This window comes from Molothrus aeneus, chromosome 17, assembly GCF_037042795.1.
Source record: "Molothrus aeneus isolate 106 chromosome 17, BPBGC_Maene_1.0, whole genome shotgun sequence".
Lineage (NCBI taxonomy): Eukaryota > Metazoa > Chordata > Aves > Passeriformes > Icteridae > Molothrus > Molothrus aeneus.
Genome location: NC_089662.1, coordinates 14,415,340 through 14,434,849, shown reverse-complemented (window position 1 = coordinate 14,434,849; position 19,510 = coordinate 14,415,340). Strand labels below are relative to the sequence as shown.

General features: G+C 53.1%; 1 protein-coding gene across 1 annotated transcript in view; it reads right to left on the bottom strand.

The window, feature by feature from the left end:
• Positions 1 to 384: 384 nt before the first annotated feature.
• Positions 385 to 19,510, bottom strand: part of RIPOR3 (RIPOR family member 3) — a 42,418-nt gene continuing 23,292 nt past the window's right edge. Inside the window, exons 4-22 of the mRNA XM_066561601.1 lie at positions 17,322 to 17,400; positions 16,917 to 16,940; positions 16,719 to 16,772; positions 15,918 to 16,067; positions 15,387 to 15,450; positions 14,910 to 14,953; positions 13,881 to 14,006; positions 13,183 to 13,328; positions 9,063 to 9,192; positions 8,118 to 8,699; positions 6,648 to 6,784; positions 6,261 to 6,393; positions 5,711 to 5,819; positions 4,509 to 4,673; positions 4,188 to 4,346; positions 3,225 to 3,427; positions 2,937 to 3,020; positions 2,064 to 2,154; positions 385 to 1,308 (exon numbers count right to left, since the gene is read on the bottom strand). Of these exons, the coding sequence (XP_066417698.1) occupies positions 1,211 to 1,308; positions 2,064 to 2,154; positions 2,937 to 3,020; positions 3,225 to 3,427; positions 4,188 to 4,346; positions 4,509 to 4,673; positions 5,711 to 5,819; positions 6,261 to 6,393; positions 6,648 to 6,784; positions 8,118 to 8,699; positions 9,063 to 9,192; positions 13,183 to 13,328; positions 13,881 to 14,006; positions 14,910 to 14,953; positions 15,387 to 15,450; positions 15,918 to 16,067; positions 16,719 to 16,772; positions 16,917 to 16,940; positions 17,322 to 17,400 (2,578 nt within the window). The 3' untranslated portion in view covers positions 385 to 1,210. The remainder of the gene's footprint in view (positions 1,309 to 2,063; positions 2,155 to 2,936; positions 3,021 to 3,224; positions 3,428 to 4,187; positions 4,347 to 4,508; positions 4,674 to 5,710; positions 5,820 to 6,260; positions 6,394 to 6,647; positions 6,785 to 8,117; positions 8,700 to 9,062; positions 9,193 to 13,182; positions 13,329 to 13,880; positions 14,007 to 14,909; positions 14,954 to 15,386; positions 15,451 to 15,917; positions 16,068 to 16,718; positions 16,773 to 16,916; positions 16,941 to 17,321; positions 17,401 to 19,510) is intronic.

The following is a 19,510-nucleotide window of genomic DNA, read 5'->3' as shown; positions in this document are numbered from 1 at the left end:
TTTAAATGCTGCTGTAAGAACTTCCTCTAATCTTTTACTGGAGCTCTGCCTCCAGGATCCCCAATCTCTCCCTGCCACTTCCATTTCCCTCTTCTGGTCTTTCACATTGAACAGGTAAATTTTAAGGGTAAGAAGTGCAGGAACTCAAGCACCCTGGTTGGTTTGTGCAGGAGCTGATGCTGACCCCGTTTGCAGCTGCAGCCTGCACAGGCTGAATTCCAGCACTTACCTTTGGTTTATATTTCTAGGGAAGCCTACAACTGGAGGAGAGCATTCACCAAAGTGGAGCAGGACAGGGCAGATCAGGGCCCTGTCCCTTGGGGTTTAGTGCCTCTTACCTGTCGTCCCCAGGGCTGCAAGCACAGCAGTAGGAAACACTCCCAGGACCTTGTCTCAAATGGTTTATTAGAACTTTAGAAAACAGTATGAAATCCACAAATAAATACCAAATAGAAAAGTTTTATGTGTATATATATATATATAAAAACATGTACACACAATCCCAACCCCCTTTCAAGTATTGCACCTGAAGCCAGGCTGCTCCCCATGGGCACCCTGCCAGCCAGGGCTGGGGGATGAGGAGGACAAGTCTTGGGCTGTGACTGAATCCAGAGTTTTAAAAGAACAAACCTGTCCCTCCCTCAGTCAGGGCTGCACATGGCAAAGGCCCTGCAGTGAGCACACAGAGCCTGCCTGGGCCTGGCCTGAGCTGCAGCAATTACACAGTGACTCAGGGAGTACCAGGTTCTCCTTCTGCAGCTAAACGGCCCCAGCAAAGGAAACCACCAAGCAGTGGTGCTGGATTTGTGCTACTGACAGGGCAGCTGCTCTGGGGAGTGATCATTTCTCTCCTTGGAGAATGCCAAATCAATAAATCACTTCCTGGGAAAACAGATCATATTGGACAGAGCAGGGGCAGCTAATTCCAGCAAGATGGAGATTTGAACTCCAGATAAGACCTGGATCCACATTCTGAGAGATCCCAGTTTTCATTTGTCCAGCACTTGGTATTTCATCATGTGCTGAGAGACTGAGAAAATACATTCCAGGCTGCATCCTGGAGATGACAAACTGTCCCCTTTGGAAATAAACCTGTGCTGGGTCAGGAGATGGCAGGGACAGGACAGAAGAGAAGGAAACCAGACAAAACCAAACCCTCAGGTGCCCGTGGGGCTGTGAGGACAAGGGGATTCACTCTCCCATTCCACTCCTAAAACACTGTGATTTCAACCTCGGCCTCCTGAGCAGTTTCCCTCAGCTCACAGCAGATCCTGTCCATCTTCTCAAAGGCTTGTCGGCCCCGTTCCCCTGGGGAGAGAGAAAACAGCCCCTGCTGAGGGACAGGCAGGCACCCCAGGACCCTCTGGGGACGCTCCTGTCAGCCTTGCTTGGCAGGAAGGACTCAACAGCGACAAACATCCCTCAGGGAATAGTTCTCCAAAACCTGCTGGAAGGCACCATGGAAAATCAGGCCTCCTGCAATGATTGCCATGAGTATCAGAGCTGGAAAACCTGTCTCATGTGGGCCTGAGTGTTCTGTGGGGCAGGGCTGGAGATGCCCAGAACTGAGCCTGGCTCCAAGTGGGCTCTGAAAGAACAGAACAGAGAAGTGGGTGTCTCTGCATGACCTGGCCATGCTCTGGCAGCATTCCAGCTGTTGAGCCTCCAGGAAAAGCACAAATGCTGGGCAGTAGGAGATGGGGAGCACTGACATTTTACCAGGTCCCCTCCACTGTCAATCACTTGTCACTTGGATTCCAGTGAAGTAACAGGTAATGAACCAGCATCACACTGTCAGTCCTCAGCTACAACCTTTTCAAAAGGTTCAGTGGTTCCTAAAGCACTTAATCCTTCAGGATCTCCTTGGTCTGGTTCTATAAACTTCATCAGGGGCCCTTGGCTGTTATGTGTGATGTAAAGTTTATCTTCATGGTATGAAACAGCTGTTCATGAAATATTTCCGTTGTCCTGGATGTGTTCAGGCTGAACTTGAGGCCCCTCCTGGTCCTGCACTATTTCACATCCCTCTTTCAGACCATTTTAAAGCTGTACAAAAGCCTTACCAAAGGACAGTGTGGTTTCCCTGGCTGCATTCCTGACTTCCTCTGTTTCAGACTGGCACAGGTGGGCAACCTGCTCAATGCTCTCCACAGCCTGTTGGAAAAAAGAAGAATTTGCCTAAGCAGCTTTTCAGCAGTTTGGTGGACATTTTCTACAAAGCAAACACAGACACAAACTCCCATCTCCTCTGACATCCAAATTCCACCAGGACTTTTCCCCAGCATACTGGGTTGCAGTCACATTTCCTGGTATGATCTCACCTCTGTTACCTTCTCTCCTGTTTTAGGGCATCAGAAAGTGTAAAAGTTCCAGGGTACAGGTCACGGTTGTGGGACCATTAAATCAATAACAGTACCAACAAGGACCTTCACTGAAAGGGTTAATCCCAGCTGGTGCTTTGCAAATCGACCCTGATTTGCTGTTGTGTGAGTACCTGTTTGCAGACATTGGTTCCCTGTTTGTGTGCAAACCAATTACAGCTTAGGGCCCTCGGGAAGGTTTAAATCTGTGCTGCTTCTTATAATAGCAATGCAAACATTAGTTTTGTTTTCTGACTTGAGTGAGCTATTGTTAAAAATACCCCCTGATTTAACCTCAGGTTTCTACAGCTAAATGTTTGGGACAGAAATGTTGCTGGTTTATGCTCGTGCTGGATGTCCCCAGTCAGGCACTGCCCTTCAGCACGGAGCATCACAGGAGCTCTCACACCCGCCGTGCTGTGCCTGGCAGCTCGGGCACTCCCGCAGCTGCTGTCCCGCTGCCCTGGCAATGGTGGCATTCGGGGTCTGGTGGCTCCCGGCTGCCGTAACCCCCGCCCCGCTAAGCCCAGCCCAGCGCATTCGATCCCGGCCTCGGGGCAGAGCCCGAGCGCTCACCCTGAGGTTCTTCAGAGCCAGACACGCAGCCTGCTGCAGCCTCGCGTCACAGCCGGATAAAGCATCCGTGTAAAACAGCACGGCCTGGGGCAAAACACGGCACAATAAAACGCAAAGTCAATTTAATACCCAACCCCATGGCAGGAGCGGGGTTACCCGTGAAATGAGCCGAGGTAGAGACACCGGAGCACCGCTGCCTTAGGGGCTCGGCCCCGGGCAGAACACGGCCAGGAAAGCGGTGCCGGCCCGGGGAAGCTCCCGCTGTCCCCTCGCTGTCCCCGCACTCACCCGGGCCCGGAGGCTGCCGCTGCCGCCGGCCCGGGCCAGGCAGGCCGTGGCCGCTTTGCCCACGCGGTGGTTCTCGTCCAGCTGCAGCAGCCCCAGCAGCCGCAGCGTCCGCGGCAGCGGCTGCAGCCGGCTCAGCCTCTTCCCCTTCAGCCTCTTCAGCGTCTTCAGCCGGCCGGGGCACTGCAGCTCCTCGATCAGCATCACTGCCGGAGAGAGCGGCACTCGCTGGGGAAACGCCTCTGCCAGGGGCACAAACCGGCCGGAGCCGGGACACAAAGCCCGGGACACACACAGAGCCCTGGGACACGCAAACCCCAGCCTGACCCGGGACACACAAAGCCCGGGACACACACACAACCCCGGCCGGAGCCGGGACACAAAGCTCGGACACACAAACCCCAGTCAGCTCAGGATCTCAGCCCCCTCCACACGAGTCCTCCGCATCAGCACAAGCCTGCAGATGCAGACAATACCAGGACTATTTTAAAATAATTCTTTTCTAACACAGAGAAAGTTGTGGAGTACTTTCACATGTTGGACAAGACTCCAGGGAGGCACTGGCTACCTCAGGCTACAAAATGCAGGTCAGTAACCTCGGCAATTTTATTGTTCTTTTCCGTGTCTGAGTCCAGCTACAGCAGTGAACCCAAGCCACAGACTGCTCAGTCCTGAGATCCAGCTGGAGGCTGCTCCTGACTCTGCTTTAGCTCTGGAATATCCCAGAACTATTTTCAGGGCACTCAAGGTAAGCCCATCCTTCACAGGGGGTTTGTTTGCACATGCTCACATACGGGAGTCAAGCGTGCTTTTCCTGTTCTGATTAAAACTTCACGGTCATAAAGGGAATAAAAATGGAAACAAGTTGTCAGTGCAAGGGCTGGGCTGTTTCCTGCTCCGGAGCTGTATCTGGAGCGGGAACCTGGAGGGCGCTGCCCTGCAGGAGGAGCCAAGCGCTGCCTTTACCTTCCTTGGCGAGCTTGGCCAGGTGCTTCTCCAGGCTGCCGATGCGGTGCCTCTCCAGGTACCGATAGAACTGGAACAGAGTAACCGGCTCCGTTTGGAAATGGGAGGAGGGCAGCAACCCATCACAGGTGAGGATCTGCTCCAGCAGCCTCTGCAGCACTGCAGGGAGCAGGACAGACACAAAACAGCAGCTGGGTTACGTGGAAGGGGCTGGAAGCAGGCGACAGCTTTGGGGTTGGGGTTTTTTAAATGCACAGGGACAATTTTCAGCGCTGAACTGCACTGCAATGAAGGCAGCATGGCTTGGTGCTCACAGGGTACCTGTCTCCAGGTGGCTGGGGTACTTCTCCTTCACTTTGAGCATCATTGTGTATTTCAGAGCATGACGGAACCTTTCTGCCGAGGTCACCAAGATGCTGCTGCCAGGCTCTGCAAGATCACTCCAGATTTTCAGATACTGCTTCTTCTTTTTAGCCTTCTGAATAACTGAAACCCAACATTTTAAAAAGTCAGCGAGCTCTAGCAGCTTTGGGATTTCACATGAGAAATTCGACAGCAGATGGCCTATCAGCACTAACTTGTATTTGTGTTAGAGACGATTTTGTTAAAAATTAGACATTTGCTGCCCAAATGTTCACAGCTGCAAGCACTGAGCTCCTGAACTGCCATCAGCAGCTCCTCTGCCTCTCACTGTTCCCTTTAGCTCTGAGTCAGTTCCAGAAGAACATTCTGGGGCTGCCCTTCTGTCAGCCAAGGAGGTGCCACTGCCAAAGGTTTTTGGGATGCTGCCTTTGTTCCTTACCCAGGGCAGAGCTCTGACCTAAGGGCTCTCAGACTCTTCACAAGCTCTTCAGGAGCCCTGTGGTTCCTCATGTGCACCCTCCATCCTCACTTTTACCTGCAGGCACGGAGCTCCTGCCTGCCAGCCTCCCACACCTCCCTGTCACTGCACCAGCCCCTCTGCAGCCCTGCTCAGGAACAGCTTCTTCTCACATCTCCAGGATAAAAATCTGGCAGCAAATGCTTCCAACTAAAATTTGCATTCTTGCTGCTGCACTTACCAAGATGGGAACAAAAGCCTCCCAAGCCTCTCATTGTGCTTTAGCATTTTGTCACGTCCAACAGCCAATGGAAGAATTTAATAGTGGGAAGACCTGAGAAAAAATTCTGTGCCCACCAAACTGTTCTGGCAAGAGGGCACAGAATTTGGGCTGTTTGCTTACCAAGGAAAAGCACAGATGTAAAAGAGGATCTTATTAAGCTGCTCTGCTTCTCTTTGACCATCTACAACACCCCTGTTTAAAACATACCAGTTCAGCTACTCTTTCTCTGAGACCAACTTCTCCAAATTTTTTCCTTCTGTGTAGAAGAAAGAATGAACCAAAGAATGAGCCCTGGTTCAATGCTGTCAATGTTTGCAAGGAATTTAGAATGAAAGCCCTGGGCCTGGGGAGGCTCGAGCAGGCACCCCAGGGGTGCAGCTCTCCCATCTCTGCATGCCTTGGGGAAGGGCAGGTACTCACTTTTCTCAACAGACAGATCCAGGACATCCCCCAGGACCCGCGTCTGCTCTGACACTTCTTCCAAAATGCTCTCCTGGACCACCTGGGCTACGTTTGGGGTCCTCAGTTTCTGAAATGCAACAGTCATAACTCAGGAACTGAAACAAGGGCAGGATCAAGCTCCAGATAAACAAGGATTTCTCAGAATCCAACTTTTAAGACAAGTAAGAAACCCCCAGGTGCTCTCAGAAGGCCCCTTGCCCACCAGAGGCTCCCTGTTGCAGCAGTTTTCATTTATTAAACACGGCCCAAGCCAAGTCTGTGTGTTTGCAGCCTGCTTTGGGCACAGAGCTGCTGCTGCTTAGAGCTTCAGCAAAACCCAGAGCCTGAGAAGGGCAGCAGAGTTTTGCATGGCACTTTCTGTGTGAACACACATGTACACTGCATTAATGCACCCAATTTCCATTCTGAGTCTCTGTGCTGTTATCAAACAAACCAAACATCAAATTCTGCTGTAATCAGAATCAACAATGGCAGGCAGTGCCCTGGGAGCCCCCAGGCTGCTCTGTACCTGCAGGAGACCTTTGCACAGCCTCAGGTGTGTTACCAGCAGCACGTCCAGGTTCTCATCCCCAGTGGTCACGTCCTGGGCTTCTGGTCTGGTGTCACAGCTCAGGGACTGGAGCACGTTGTCATTGTATGTGCTGGTGAGATGAGGGGAAAAGAGAGTTACAGCTCTCATCACTGAACAGAATTGAAATGGACAGTCTCAACAGGAGCTGTGAAAGAAACCACATGGCATTGAACAGAAACCAGCATTTTCTTTAACTATTTATACTTATAACCCTCTATTATATTTATATTTATTACTCTCTCCAAAACCATGGGCAGGCATTTCTGTGCACCACAGCTGCTGTGGGACCCCTTTGCCTGTCCCACAAAGTGCAGCAGCTCATACCTGACACTGCCTGTCCTTACACTCCCAAACAAGGAGAGCTCATCAGCACTGCAGTCATTGTTCAGGAAATCAAAACTCTCCAGCACTGTCTCCACCATCAAACTCTCCATAGAGGAATGTTTGTGAAGTGTCTTCAGCTGTTGATGAAATGGAAAAAGAAATATTGGTATTTGTAGTTGGCCAGCCATTTTGCAGTTGTTTTTTGCCGGTTCTGAAACCATTCCTAATAAAAAATCACTTTGCTTTTCTGATTTCTTTCTTAACAATCAGGGAAGTCTGCTCTTGGTGCAGCTCTCTGACCCCAAAATAATGTTGCTAGTTAAATTCAAAACATGTTTCAATATTTTAATCTCTGTGGATTCTTTATCTCCATGCCTGCTAAGGCTGGTGAGAGCTGATATTCTCTGCATCCTCAGTCACTAACGGAGTTTTCACTCATTCCCTGTTTCTGAGCTCAAAGCAGAAGCCTTGGGGGGCTGTTACATCCCAGCACAGCACCCAAGAGTTCCATATCAACACTGAATTTCATGGAGCCGCTACCTTTGTCCCCCTTGGAAAGGCTGCTCTGAGGCTACTTGGTTTGGGTTTAAATGCTGTTTTTCCAGGGGTTTCACTGGAGCAGGAGGCCAGGGCAGTTGTGCTATCGTCAGTTCCTGGATCCTCTCCCCAGCCCAGCTCCAAACCTGCAGTGCAGCCCCTGCCTGCTCTTCCCCAGGGCCTTTCCTCCAAGGGCAGGAGCGAGCTCGGGCCCTGCCAGCCGGGCAGGAGAGGGGCAGGGGCACAGAGCGGGCAGGGGCAGGGACACAGAGCGGGCAGGGGCAGGGACACAGAGCGGCCTTTCTGAGCTGCTGCGGTCACCTCGAGCCCCGTCGAGCTCGAGCAACACCGAAAGGCTCAAAGCCAGCCCAGACGCCGGGAGTCAGACACCGGCCCGGGCTCTGCTCAGCCCGAGCCGCCTCCGGGGCTGCCTTTGCTCCCCCGGTCCCTGCCCGGCCGGGATTGCCTTGGTTCCCCCGGTCCCTGCCCGGCCGGGATTGCCTTGGTTCCCCCGGTCCCTGCCCGGCCGGGATTGCCTTGGTTCCCCCGGTCCCTGCCCGGCCGCTCCGTGTCCGGTCCCGCAGCCCCGGGGTCGCTCCCCCGGTCTCGCAGTCCCGGTCCCTCCGTGCCCGGTCTCGCTCCCCGGTCCCTGCCCGGTCCCTCCGTGCCCGGTCCTGCAGCCCCGGGGTCGCTCCCCGGTCCCTCCATGCCCGGTCCCGCAGCAGCCCTGGGTCGCTCCCCGGTCCCTCCGTGCCCGGTCCCGCAGCCCCGGTCGCTCCCCGGTCCCTCCGTGCCCGGTCCCGCAGCCCCGGTCGCCCCCCGGTCCCTCCGGTGGCCGAAGTTCCCCGCTGGGGCCGCGTCCCCGCCGCCGCGCCCCGAGCCCAGCGGGACCAACGCGCCCCCAGCGCCCGCCGGAGCCAGCGCCGCTTTTACCTTCAGCCGGTCCCGCAGGGCCCACACCTGGCCCTGCAGCGTGTCCAGCTGCGCTCGCCCCTCCTCACGCCACCTCAGCAGGGCCAGCACCTCCTGCAGGCTCCTGTCCATGCCCCTCGCACGCCCGTCCGCTCGGAGGTCGCTCGCAGCGTTCCAGCTTTTCTGGCTGAGGTTTTCCTGCTCTGCCAGGCAGCCCCGGGCCTGGCCGAAGGAATCTCCCCTGCCCTTGTGGCGGGAGGGGAAACTGGAGGGGCTCCTCGGGAATCCATCCCCACACGGGGTCTTCTTCAGGATGTCCAGAGTGCTGTGGTCTGGGAGGGGATGCTGCAGCTCTTCTGCTCCAGCCTCTTGAATAATCACCAGTGGCAACATCCTGTGGTCCAGGGCTGGGGTTGTGCTTCTGGATTCTGCCCCTTTCTGATCCTCAGAGCTGAACGAGTCCCCCTCGCTCGTCTCTGCGGGGTTGTGGGGCTTGTTCCTCCCAGGGACATCGAAGTCACAGGCAGCCAAGTAGCTCAGGATGCTGGGAGGCTGGGCTTCCTCCCCTCCACCCCCTGAGCTCTGCCTCTGCTGCAAAACAGACTGGGCCAAGAGATGCCCAGGTGAGCCTGGAGATGCTGCAAAGCCCGGGGTCCCACCTGGGAGAGGGGACTCTGCCTCCCAGCTGCATTCCCAGCACACACTACTGCAGCAGACACCCCACCCCTGCCCCCCAGCTGCTCAGCAGAGTCTTGGTGAGGGGTTTTAAAAAATATTTTACAAAATCTAAAATAGAGCTCCAAAGAATAGGGGTTAAAAGAAAAAATTAATGAAGCCCCAAAATAAACCGCAAAGGTGGCAGAGTGCTGTTTTCACGTTTCTGAGCGTGCTCCTGGACAGCCTGATCCAGGCCAAAAGCCAAGCCCCAGGTCTGTGCTGTGCCTTTTGCTCTCCCCAGGTACTCACCAGGTAATACCTCTCTCTGAAGCTGGGCGTGTTGGGGGGGGTCCAGTTGTACAAGGAGCTCTTCCTGCTGCCCACAGAAAACTTGGCAGTGCTTCCAGGGGACAGGAACAGGTTCTCTGTGTCAAAGGGGCTGCAGCAGAAAACAAAGGCCCGAGTGTGAGCAAAGGCCCTCAGTGAGAGCAGAGCACAGAGGTGCTGGTAGGATTTGAACAGGGATGTTTAGTCAGCAACACACAGAATAAAATGAAACAGAAACTGCCTCTCTAGCCAGAACCTTTGATTGCTCCAGCAGAGAAAGACACAGGCAAAAGGGCTGTGCTTTGTACACGGATTTCTCAACACCCTTTAGACAGAAACCTGTGCCAGAGCCTTTGGAAGAGGAGCCCAGTGGGCCCAAAGCAGGAGTGCTCTGCCCTCCTGACACCAGGGCTGGCCCAGCACTGGGCAGGGACAGCCACAGAGCCACAGAGGAAGGAAATACAGCACATGTAATAAAGGAGAGCTGCCAGCTTCCCTCCTGCAGAGCACACACCACCTGGAAAAACCAATAAAAGCCCTCATCATCCTTCAACTATTAATAAGCAATTCCTGGGCTGGCAGAGGAGACCTGTGCAGTGCCACTTGGCAGGGTCTGTGCTTCATACAGGCAGGGATGAGCCACTTGCAGCCCCAGAGGAATCTGCCTGTGGTCTGCAGGGTTCGTCAAGGGCTGCTCCAAAGGCTTCCTAATTACCTACTCCACCTCAGCCACTGCTTTCTCAGCTCCTTGGCAAAGCAGCCCAAGGAAACTCGCATGAATGATCCCCTGGGATGCAGCTCAGCTAACCAGGAGACAGAAAACACATGTCAAGTTAACAAAGTTTGGTTTTTATATGTGTTACTTTTTGTTGCCTACTGAGATGCCTTGTGGCACCAAATGAAAGTCTGTTCTCCCACTTGAGTACCGGCATTTTGAAAGCAGTGAATTGTTTGCAACAAATCTGCAGCCTCAGTGACTGAACATAACAAGAAAGAGCAGGATAAAATCAGCTGAATTCAGCCGTACCTTGCAGGAGATGCAGGTGATAACGAGGACTAATCAATCGCAGGGAAATGAATTTCTGCCCTCTAGCAAAAGCTGAAAAGCAGAGTCCCAGCCCTGTCCGGCTCCCCCGGCTGCACGGGGCCAGTCCTGCAGAGCAGGGGACAGCAGGAATGGAGCAGCCCTGCTCCCCTGGGCACAGGGAACGCCTGGAGCCGCCAGGCCAGGGGCACCGGCCGGGCCAGGCAGTGTCACCCAGCTGGGCTCCATCAGCCCCGCTCCCAGAGCACAGGAACAGCCATCTGCACTGACTCATGGGCAGAAATAAATCGGGTTTCTGACAGCAAGAGCCTTCTAGCCAAAGCCTGCTGTGTTTACTAATGAAAGCAAATTACTCCTACCCGTAGCATTCTTAACAAAAGTCACAGGGATCCATTCCTCAGATTCTTCATTTTCAGCTTTTAATACAGTGATGCAGTAATGCAAAATGACACTTCTAGGAGAGGAAAAAGAACAAACAAGATCTGCTCTGCCCCTTTGACAATTCCTAAAAGCCTCCAGCAAAACGCAGCCCTTCAGCTGGCTCCAGAGCAGCAGCAGCCCCTGGTCCTGCAGGAGGGACAGAGCAGAGCAGAGGGACAGCAGGAATGGACTCTGCTCTGGAGCTTCTCTTATCTCTGGGCTCTGACTCCTTGGGCACCATCCATCACCTCCCTCACATTTCCCCAGCAAACAAACCCCCTCGCTGGGACAGCTCCATGGCTCCATCTCTGCCAGCCCTGTGACACTCAGAGCCAGCAGGGGATGCTCCAGCAGGGCCAGGCAGAGTGGGCAGGGGATGGAGTGGGCTCTCCCCAGAGCCAGGCTGCTCTCTGAGCCAGCCCAGAGCTGGGAGCTGTCATGCTGCAGACTTTGCAAGCAGACTATTGTCCTTAATTGTCACTGGCTTTTCCTCAGTTTGTTTAGTCACTTCCTGGAATCATTGACATAAATCCTCTGCATAGGTAGAAACTACGCAGGAATGTCGTTGTTTAACCTTAAATTGTGGAGCAAGAACGTTGATGGGGGTGGGGGGTGGCTGTGGCTGAGCTGAGAGAAAGAGTGGCTCCACATTTCCTGTCCACATTTCCCAGCCAACATCCACATGCCTGCACAGGATTATCCAGCAACAGCTTTTCAGGACTGAAAAACTCTATTAAAAAAAAAAAAAAAAACAGAACTAGTGACGGCAAATTGGATCATCTCTGCTATCCCCATTCTGTGCCCCAATTCCCTCCTGTCCAGCCACCCCATGGACTCCATACCCCCAGAGCAGAATGTGGACAGGATTCCCTGCCTGAACCCAGGCTTACATTAACACCCCAAAAAGCCAATTCTGGTCAAGTGGACTGGACTTGCTGTTAATAATGAGATTTTCTTTCCCCCATGAAGCCCTGGGGAAATGCCCCTGGAATTCAGCAAGGTTGTTGGGTCTCAGCCACCCTTCCTAGCCTAACAGGAACCACTCTCCACGTTACCCAGCTCAGCACCAGTGAGGGCAGAGATGCTCCAGTGGATCACTGCCCGAAGGTCCTGCAGGAGGAACTGCCTCCCCACCTAAGTCTGCATCTGTAAGAGCAGCACTGGCAGTGGGTATGCAGCCCAAGGTCAAAGCCAGACCTTCCTCTCTTACTGTGCCTTTAGTTTCTGTCCCTCTGCTGCAGGAGCCCCTGTGAGCCAGCACTGCTCAAGGCAGAGCCACCAGGGTGCCTCTGGGTCCCAGTGCAGGGCACGACTGGAGCTCTGAAAGGAGAATACAGCTCTCTTTATCCTGCATGTGAGACACAGGACTCAGACTGCTGTTTTGGTTGGCAAAAAACCCAAAGCCTTTTGCCAAACTGGCCAACAAAGCCGTTCTGCAAGGGCCCAGCTCATTCACACTCCTCATGGCACCATCTATAAAGGAGCTGAAGGCACTTTTGTTTGAGCCCAGAAGACCAGAGGCCTATTTAAAGAAAATGTACATTTAGAAGCAGAAGAGAGATCTACATTTGGATTCCTCACAAAGCAGGTCTAGACTGAAAAATTGCCTCTCAGGGAACTTTGGGTAAATCAGATGGATTTGTTTAGTTATTCTTAAATCAGAGGAAAAAGCAGCTGTTATTATGAGTGCTTTATCTCTGAAACAGAAACACCCTGAGTTATCACACACAGCTTCTCTCTTCTGTAAACAGCCCCAGCAGACAGACTGTCAGAGAGGAGAGGCCAGCTCTGCACTGGAGAGCCCTGGAGAATCCACTTGGTGGGACCCCAGCACACCCCACAAACTCAAACAGAGCAGGGACACAGAGCTGGGCTCTCAGGCTCCGAGAGACGCCAGGGGGATCAGCTCCCAAGGACAATGAGTCACCAGCAGCCCTCCCAGCTCCGCTGCTCCAGCTCCAGGGCTGTGGGATGCTGTCCCACATCCAGGGCTGTGCTCCTGCTGCCAGCCCCAAGCTGCACTCTGAGCTGGACACTGCAGCCAGGGAGTGCCAGCAGCGCTGGGATGGCAGCTCTGTGCCCAGTTCTGCCCCAAATGCAATGTGCTGAGGAGGTCCAGGTTAGGAGGAGCTGCCACGGCCCAGAAAGGAGGGGGATCTCCTCACCCAGTCCTGTGTAAGGACAGCTGCTGGGCACGGTGAATTGTGGAGTTGTGGGCAGGAAGGGGGCAGATCCAGCAGTGTGAATGAAGGACTCTGCCTGCCAGTGCCACTGCTGGGGTCACAAGGAGAGAGCAGAAGTGAATCCTTCCAGACTATAAACTCCATACTGTGGCCACTGTCAGACCTCAGGAGGAAAAAGCATCATAAACAGGGGCAGGCAAAACTCTGCCAGGAGAGCTGGCTCAGGCCATGCTGCGGTGCCACGGCTGAGGAGACACAAAGAAAGAGCTGGAAGGTCACAGGAACAGCTCCTGTCCCCTCCCCTGCCCAGGGCTGGCTGCCAGGGGCAGGGGCTGCTCTGTAGCCTGGCTCAGACACAAAGGGGACCACGACGCTGAATGCAGCCCAGGGACAGCCCTGGAGCCCTGCACTGCTCCCCAGGTGTGTGCCTGCTGCTGCCTGGGGCTGTACTCACCTCCAGAGCACCTCCAGGCGCAGCTTGATGGTGCCCAGCTCGGTGATGTCCACCACGATGGCCTGGGGCTTGGGGCTGAAGAAGCTGCTGCTGTCACACGTCACCACCCCCACCAGGATGGTGGCCAGGCCTCGCAGCTCTGTCACCTGCAGGGACACAAACACAGCCAGCTCCAGCTCAGCAGGCAACCCCAAATCACCTGCACAGAGAGGAGAACAGCCCAGGTCACACCTGCTCGGGGCCACAGCAAACCCAGCCTGGCACAGCCCCGAGCCACCAAAGCTGAGAGCCACTGTCCCCACAGGGACACTGACAGAGGAGGGGCCCAGGAGCTGGGACACACAGCTGTGCAGCTCTGACTGGCCTTAAACCTGCTCTTTTAATCATGGAGCACTGAGTGGAGAGAGCAGGAGGTGAGGAGGACGTTTGTCAATGACTTTCATCAGCAAACAAAAATCCCTGAGCACAACCACATATCCCAGAGCATGGGAAAGCAGATGAACTAACACAGGTGCTAGTGCCAAAGGAAGATCAGAAATTATGTCCCTTCACTGGGCAGAGCATGCATTAACTGCCATTTTTTACATAGTTAGAAAAAGAAAACTATCTAAGAATTTTGAGAAGCCCTTGGTAACCTAGGAGGGAAGTGGCAGAGAACCTGTTAACCCTGGTTCCAATCCAACCATTATACACCACACCTTGATTTCAAACTTCTCATGCAGATTGGGGATAAAAATCTTCTCTTCCTCATCCCATGTTTGGCTGTCATCAGTCTCAATTTTGCCTCTCAGCCTCCATTTCTGGCGCCCCAGTCGCACAAACACCTGGAAACCAGAGAGGAAAGAGGGTCACAGCACGTCCCAGAGCATCCCTGCAGCCCACAGGGGCAAAGCCATTCCCCTGCCCACTGGACAGAGCAGAAAACTGGAGCCAGGAACGGGGCAGCAGGTTTAACCCCTGGAAAGAGCCCAGAGCACACTGCCCTGCAGCTGGGCTGGTGCTGAGGCACAGAAATCTCTGCTGGGATTCCCTGGGAAAGGTGAGGGCAGGAGAGCCCCCAGGGAGACCCTGGCTGCATTCACATCGTGCCGAGGGCAAGCTCCAGGCAGCCCCTGGGGCCTGATGATCCCAGGGCAGCTCTAAGGCCAAGCCCTGGCACTGGGGTTTGGTGGGCAATCTCTGGCATCACTTAAAGCCTCCCAGGACACCAGATCACATCACTTAAAGCCTCCCAGGACACCCAGGTCACATCATTTAAAGCCACCCAGATCACATCATTTAAAGCCTCCCAGGACACCAGATCACATCATTTAAAGCCTCCCAGGACACCCAGATCACATCACTTAAAGCCTCCCAGGACACCCAGGTCACATCATTTAAAGCCACCCAGATCACATCATTTAAAGCCTCCCAGGACACCCAGGTCACATCATTTAAAGCCACCCAGATCACATCATTTAAAGCCTCCCAGGACACCCAGGTCACATCATTTAAAGCCACCCAGATCACATCATTTAAAGCCTCCCAGGACACCAGGTCACATCCAGCCCCCTCTGTGCCTGCCCAGGGCACAGTGATTGTGCCAATGCTCTGCCCTCCTCACAGCAGAGCCTGGCTTGTCACAGCCTGCTCCTGCCCTCCTTCCACACCGCCCAGCCCTGCCCCTGTGCTGCCACTGCCTCTCCCTGCAGGGAGAAGCACAAACTGCACAAAGCTGTGTACTGCACCTCATACTGGTCTCCTGGGCAGAGCCGAGCAAAGCCCACCAGCCCTGGGGAGAGAAGGAAAACTCTCAGTGTTTGCAGAGCTTTACAAAGCCCCCAGCAGCTCAGCAATAAAGCAAGTGACCCTCTGGGGAACAGCCCCTCTTGTCCCCAGCTCTGTGCAGAAGCTGCACCACCAGCCCAGCACACTCTTAAAAGGACAGCATTTAATTGAGCCGGAAAAGAAAACTCATCAGCTTTGTGTTCAAATATAAGATACTATGGCTTTTAATTGAGCTGGAAAAGAAAGCTTGTCAGCTCTGTATTCCAACACGAGACACCATGGCAGGTGTGTTTGATGGCACTGGAGCAAAACCAGAGTTCCACCCAAGGTCTCTCTCAATGACTGGGCTCTCAGGGGTCAGCCTGCTCCCAGAAACCCCAAGCAATGAACCAGTGCAGTCCCCAATCAGTGACAGAGGAAAGGAGAAGGGACCCTACCTTTCATCTTCACATGGAACTCTCCCAGGTGCACCTCCAGAGCCCCCTCGATGAAGCACATGTCCTGGAAGAGAGGCTGCACAGTCACCAGCTCTGCAGAGCAGCTGCTGCTCCACACATGCTATTGCTCTTAAAGGACTTCATTTATTTACTTTTTTTTCCAAAGGGCACACAAACATTTCACCAGTAAAGGCAGAGAAAAGTAAAGTGAATGGATTGGTACAACAGAAAATCTTCCACAGAAGAGTGGAACTCCTTGACTCAGCACTGCCAGTTACCCTCCATTACTGGTTTTGTAAAACTAGCACAGCTTATTCCTTCAGTTCTTATCCCACACTTCCATGGAAGTCATAAGAGACCCCAGCACCAAGGGCTTTTGTACAATGTATTTTTCCCACAATGTACAATGTAATTTATTCACACACATTAGGCTTTAACCCCGCTAGTAACAAAAGGCGGCAGCAGCAGCCCCCAGCACGGGGCTGTGCAGGAGCAGGCAGGTCCTGGCTGTGGCTGGGAAGGATCTCCTACCTCTGTGCACTCCTGCACGTTCCTGTAGAGCTCCACCAGGCTCTCCCTGGAGGCTTTGGTGGCAGGGGACAGGGAGAAGGCTTGTTTCATGTTGGTGGCCCCGTCCCGCAGCCTGCACTGGATGCAGTAAGCCTCATAGAGCTCCTCTACCTTTGGGACAGGGGAGAGAAGGCACTGGAGTTACCCTGGCATGGTTTTGGAAAGGAACTTCAGCAGCGTTTCCTGGCAAAATCACCAACAACCAACCCCAGTCCCTCTGTCAGAGCTCTGCAGGACGCTGCAGCTCCTGCATTTCAGTTTGCTCCTCAATATCCCGGGCCTTTTACAGAACACAACCAGCTCTGCTTTTTCCAGAGCAGAAGACAAGAAGTAGAGTGACGCTCTGCTGGCACAGAGGAGTCACAGAGCAGGAACCCAGCCCCTGGGCACAGCCTGGCAGCCCTGCAGGGCTGCCTGTGCCAGAGGGGAGCCCTGGAAGCCCTGGCAGGCAGCGGACACAGAACTGCCCCGTGGGAAGGGGGGAGAACATGCCAGGCTTCCCAGAGCGGCATTTTCTGAACAAACTGGCAGAAAATGCAAACTGGTTTCACAGGAAAGCTCAGGTTGGGCCGTGCCCAACTTTCAGCCTGAATAGAGCCATTCAGGAAAATAAATAAATAAATACAAATCCCCTCCTGCTGTAAAAAGAGAGGCTACAGCTCTCAGCAAGCCCCCAGCTGAACTACAATCGGAGTGTTTTCCACGTGGATAAATCCCTTACAAAGCAGTGGGAGCCTTACAGCACACCGTATAAACCCTCACCTTGCTGATGTGAAACTCCAATTTCCTGATGTATCTCTCCACAGAGCGGATTTGCTTTTCAGGAAGGCACAGAGAGAAAGGGATGTGAGAAATTATTTCCCAAATGAGACATTAGGTAACACAGCAGAGAGAAAATCAGACAAAGTCACCCATTTCTCCTCTATTGACAACATCCCATCCCATCCCCAACAGCCTTACCTTGTCCAGGTCGTAGTAGAAAGCCTGCAAGAGAAATGGCACAGGCTGAGGAGGAGAGCACCTGGATTTGTACCACTAATGAGCCTTTCATGGGTACTGCAAGAGTCACTAGGAGCATCCTAATTTGCACTCAGTTGATATTACAAGCACTGATCAGTGAGCAGACACAAGGAGATACAGCCCAGTAAAGAAACAGGATCTGAAGGGCGCTGCTGGGTACTGAAAATGAGAAATGTCAAGGTAAATTCTCACAGCTGGGACTGCCTTGCTTGGGACATTTCTGACCGTGCTGCTTTGACGATCCCACCTCAGTGTTTTAACTGGGCAGCCCTGGGAGTTGCAGCTGGGAGAAAGCACCTACTCCTGTGATCTTTATTGCAGTATTTAACACTGAAACCACCTTACCAATCTAGAGTTCCTTTTTGTGTCTTTGTGCCGCCCAGAGAGATAATCCAGCTCAGCCTGGTGTGCTTCCAGGTACTCACTGGGGAGAGAGGAAGCCATGTCAGATCCTGGGCATTCATTAGAGATTCTCTGGGGAGCTGCTTCAGCAGAACCTCTCAGGTGATGGAGGAGGAGAATATCAAGTTCTAACACATTCACAAATCACAGATGTCCCTCTCAGGTTTCCCTAACTGCTCCTGCCTGACCCTTTCCTGGGAGGCAGCAGAAATGTTCACCTGCTCATGGGTCCCTCAGCAATGAGGTTCACCAGCCCACAGGTCCCTCAGCAATGAGGTTCATCTGCTCACACAGGTCCCTCAGCAATGAGGTTCACCTGCTCACACAGGTCCCTCAGCAATGAGGTTCACCTGCTCACAGGTCCCCCAGCAATGAGGTTCACCTGCTCACAGGTCCCCCAGCAATGAGGTTCACCTGCTCACACAGGTCCCTCAGCAATGAGGTTCACCTGCCCCAGTGCCTGAGGAGGAGGAGCCCCCAGGCAGCCCCACCTCAGAGGCAGAGCCTCCCTACATGGAGCCCTGCAAGCCCAGCTCACAGACCCTGCCCAGGTGAGGGGGCAGATGCCGCCCAGGGCTTCAGCAAACAGAGCTGAAGGCTGTGTTAAGGCAATTTCTTGATCCTTTTCCCCGGTTGAGATCCGTTCTGCAAGGTGTGAAGCACTGGGTGCCAGTTGGCCTCTCCAGAGCTGCTTGCATGCAAGGGTTGTGCCTTTGGACTCTCCACAGGGCCTGAAACCTTTTCAGCTGGGACTCCTCCAGCTCTGCTTTTATTGCAGAGCAGACTTAGGTAACTTTTTCCTGCAGTGTTTAAAAGGGACCAGCATCACCTGGTAAACACTGCATTCTTAGACACGGTCTCTGAGCTGTCCAAATAACTTCATTTTAGACAGCTCCACTTCCTCACACTTGCTTTGATGCATTTCATTTTCTCCCTGTTCCAAATCCAGGTCCCCCAAGACCACATCCCAGCACTCAGCTGGAGCTCCCAACACCTGCCCAGAACAGCCCAGGGCAGGAGCCAAGGCTGGAGGCAGAAAAGCACCACTCACCTTTCAGAAAAGCTTCATCACTTTTAGCTTTAGTACATTAGAATTAGCAGCTTGCTGGAATGGCAGCCAGATGGTTAACAGAATAAAGAGGTATTTTCTAGAGCTATAAAGAAACTGGCACGTAAAATATGTTCTGTGCTGAAAGCTCAAATCACTCCAGCACCGAGTGGACTCAGTCTGCATTTACTTAAAGCTTGGCCTCTGCTTTGCTGTTTGATCCAGTTGTTTTCTGTAGGTTCCTCCAGTCAATTAGTCACCACTCACTGCTGGCAGGAGCCTGAGCATGTGGCACTCGCTGCAGAACTGGGAACACATCCTGACCCACTTTATAGCTTCTCCTCCCCAAGCTCAGATAAATTCTCAGCTCTGCAAAAACATTTGGTTTCCTTGTTTCTTTTAAATCTAAATCCTCTATAAGACATTGGTGGGTATTTTTAGGGGGAAGACTTCATAGTTTTTTTATTGGACTCAAAACGTGACACATCTGACTTTATAAAGTGTTACTACATGCATTTGATGTTCTTTGCTTAAGAAAACAAACTATGACCAAAATGAGCACAGTAGCAAAATGTGGAGGACAGCAGCACCACACTGCAGGAGCTGCCAGGAGCTCCAGGGCTCACAAACCCAGGGAAAGGTATTTTATCTTCTGAGAGCAGCTGTAAATGAAGTTCCTGTGGTAACAGACCCAGAACATTCTGGGGAATCAAAAAGCTGAAGTTTTCAGGTGAACCTGCTTAGACCTTTACCTTACGAGGCACCCAGAGATCACAGAGTTATTTTGAACTTCAGAGTTTAATTCTCTTAAAAGAGGGAGAAGAAGAAATAAAAAATCAAAAGGCCCATCCTGACACCCTGCTAGAACAGCTGACTCTAATTAGTTCAGCAATTAGCACAAGGAGAGGAGAAGTGCTTGGTGAGCCAGCCTCCCCTCCCCACTCTGCCTTTGCAGGGCACACCCTCACTTCCAGGCTGGGTTTTAAGTCACTTTTTGAGCTAAAACAAACTGCCCACAGCTCCCTTGCAGAAGCTTTGTGCCAGTCACTGCCCAGGTCTGGCTGTCCCCTGCCCACCGTGCCAC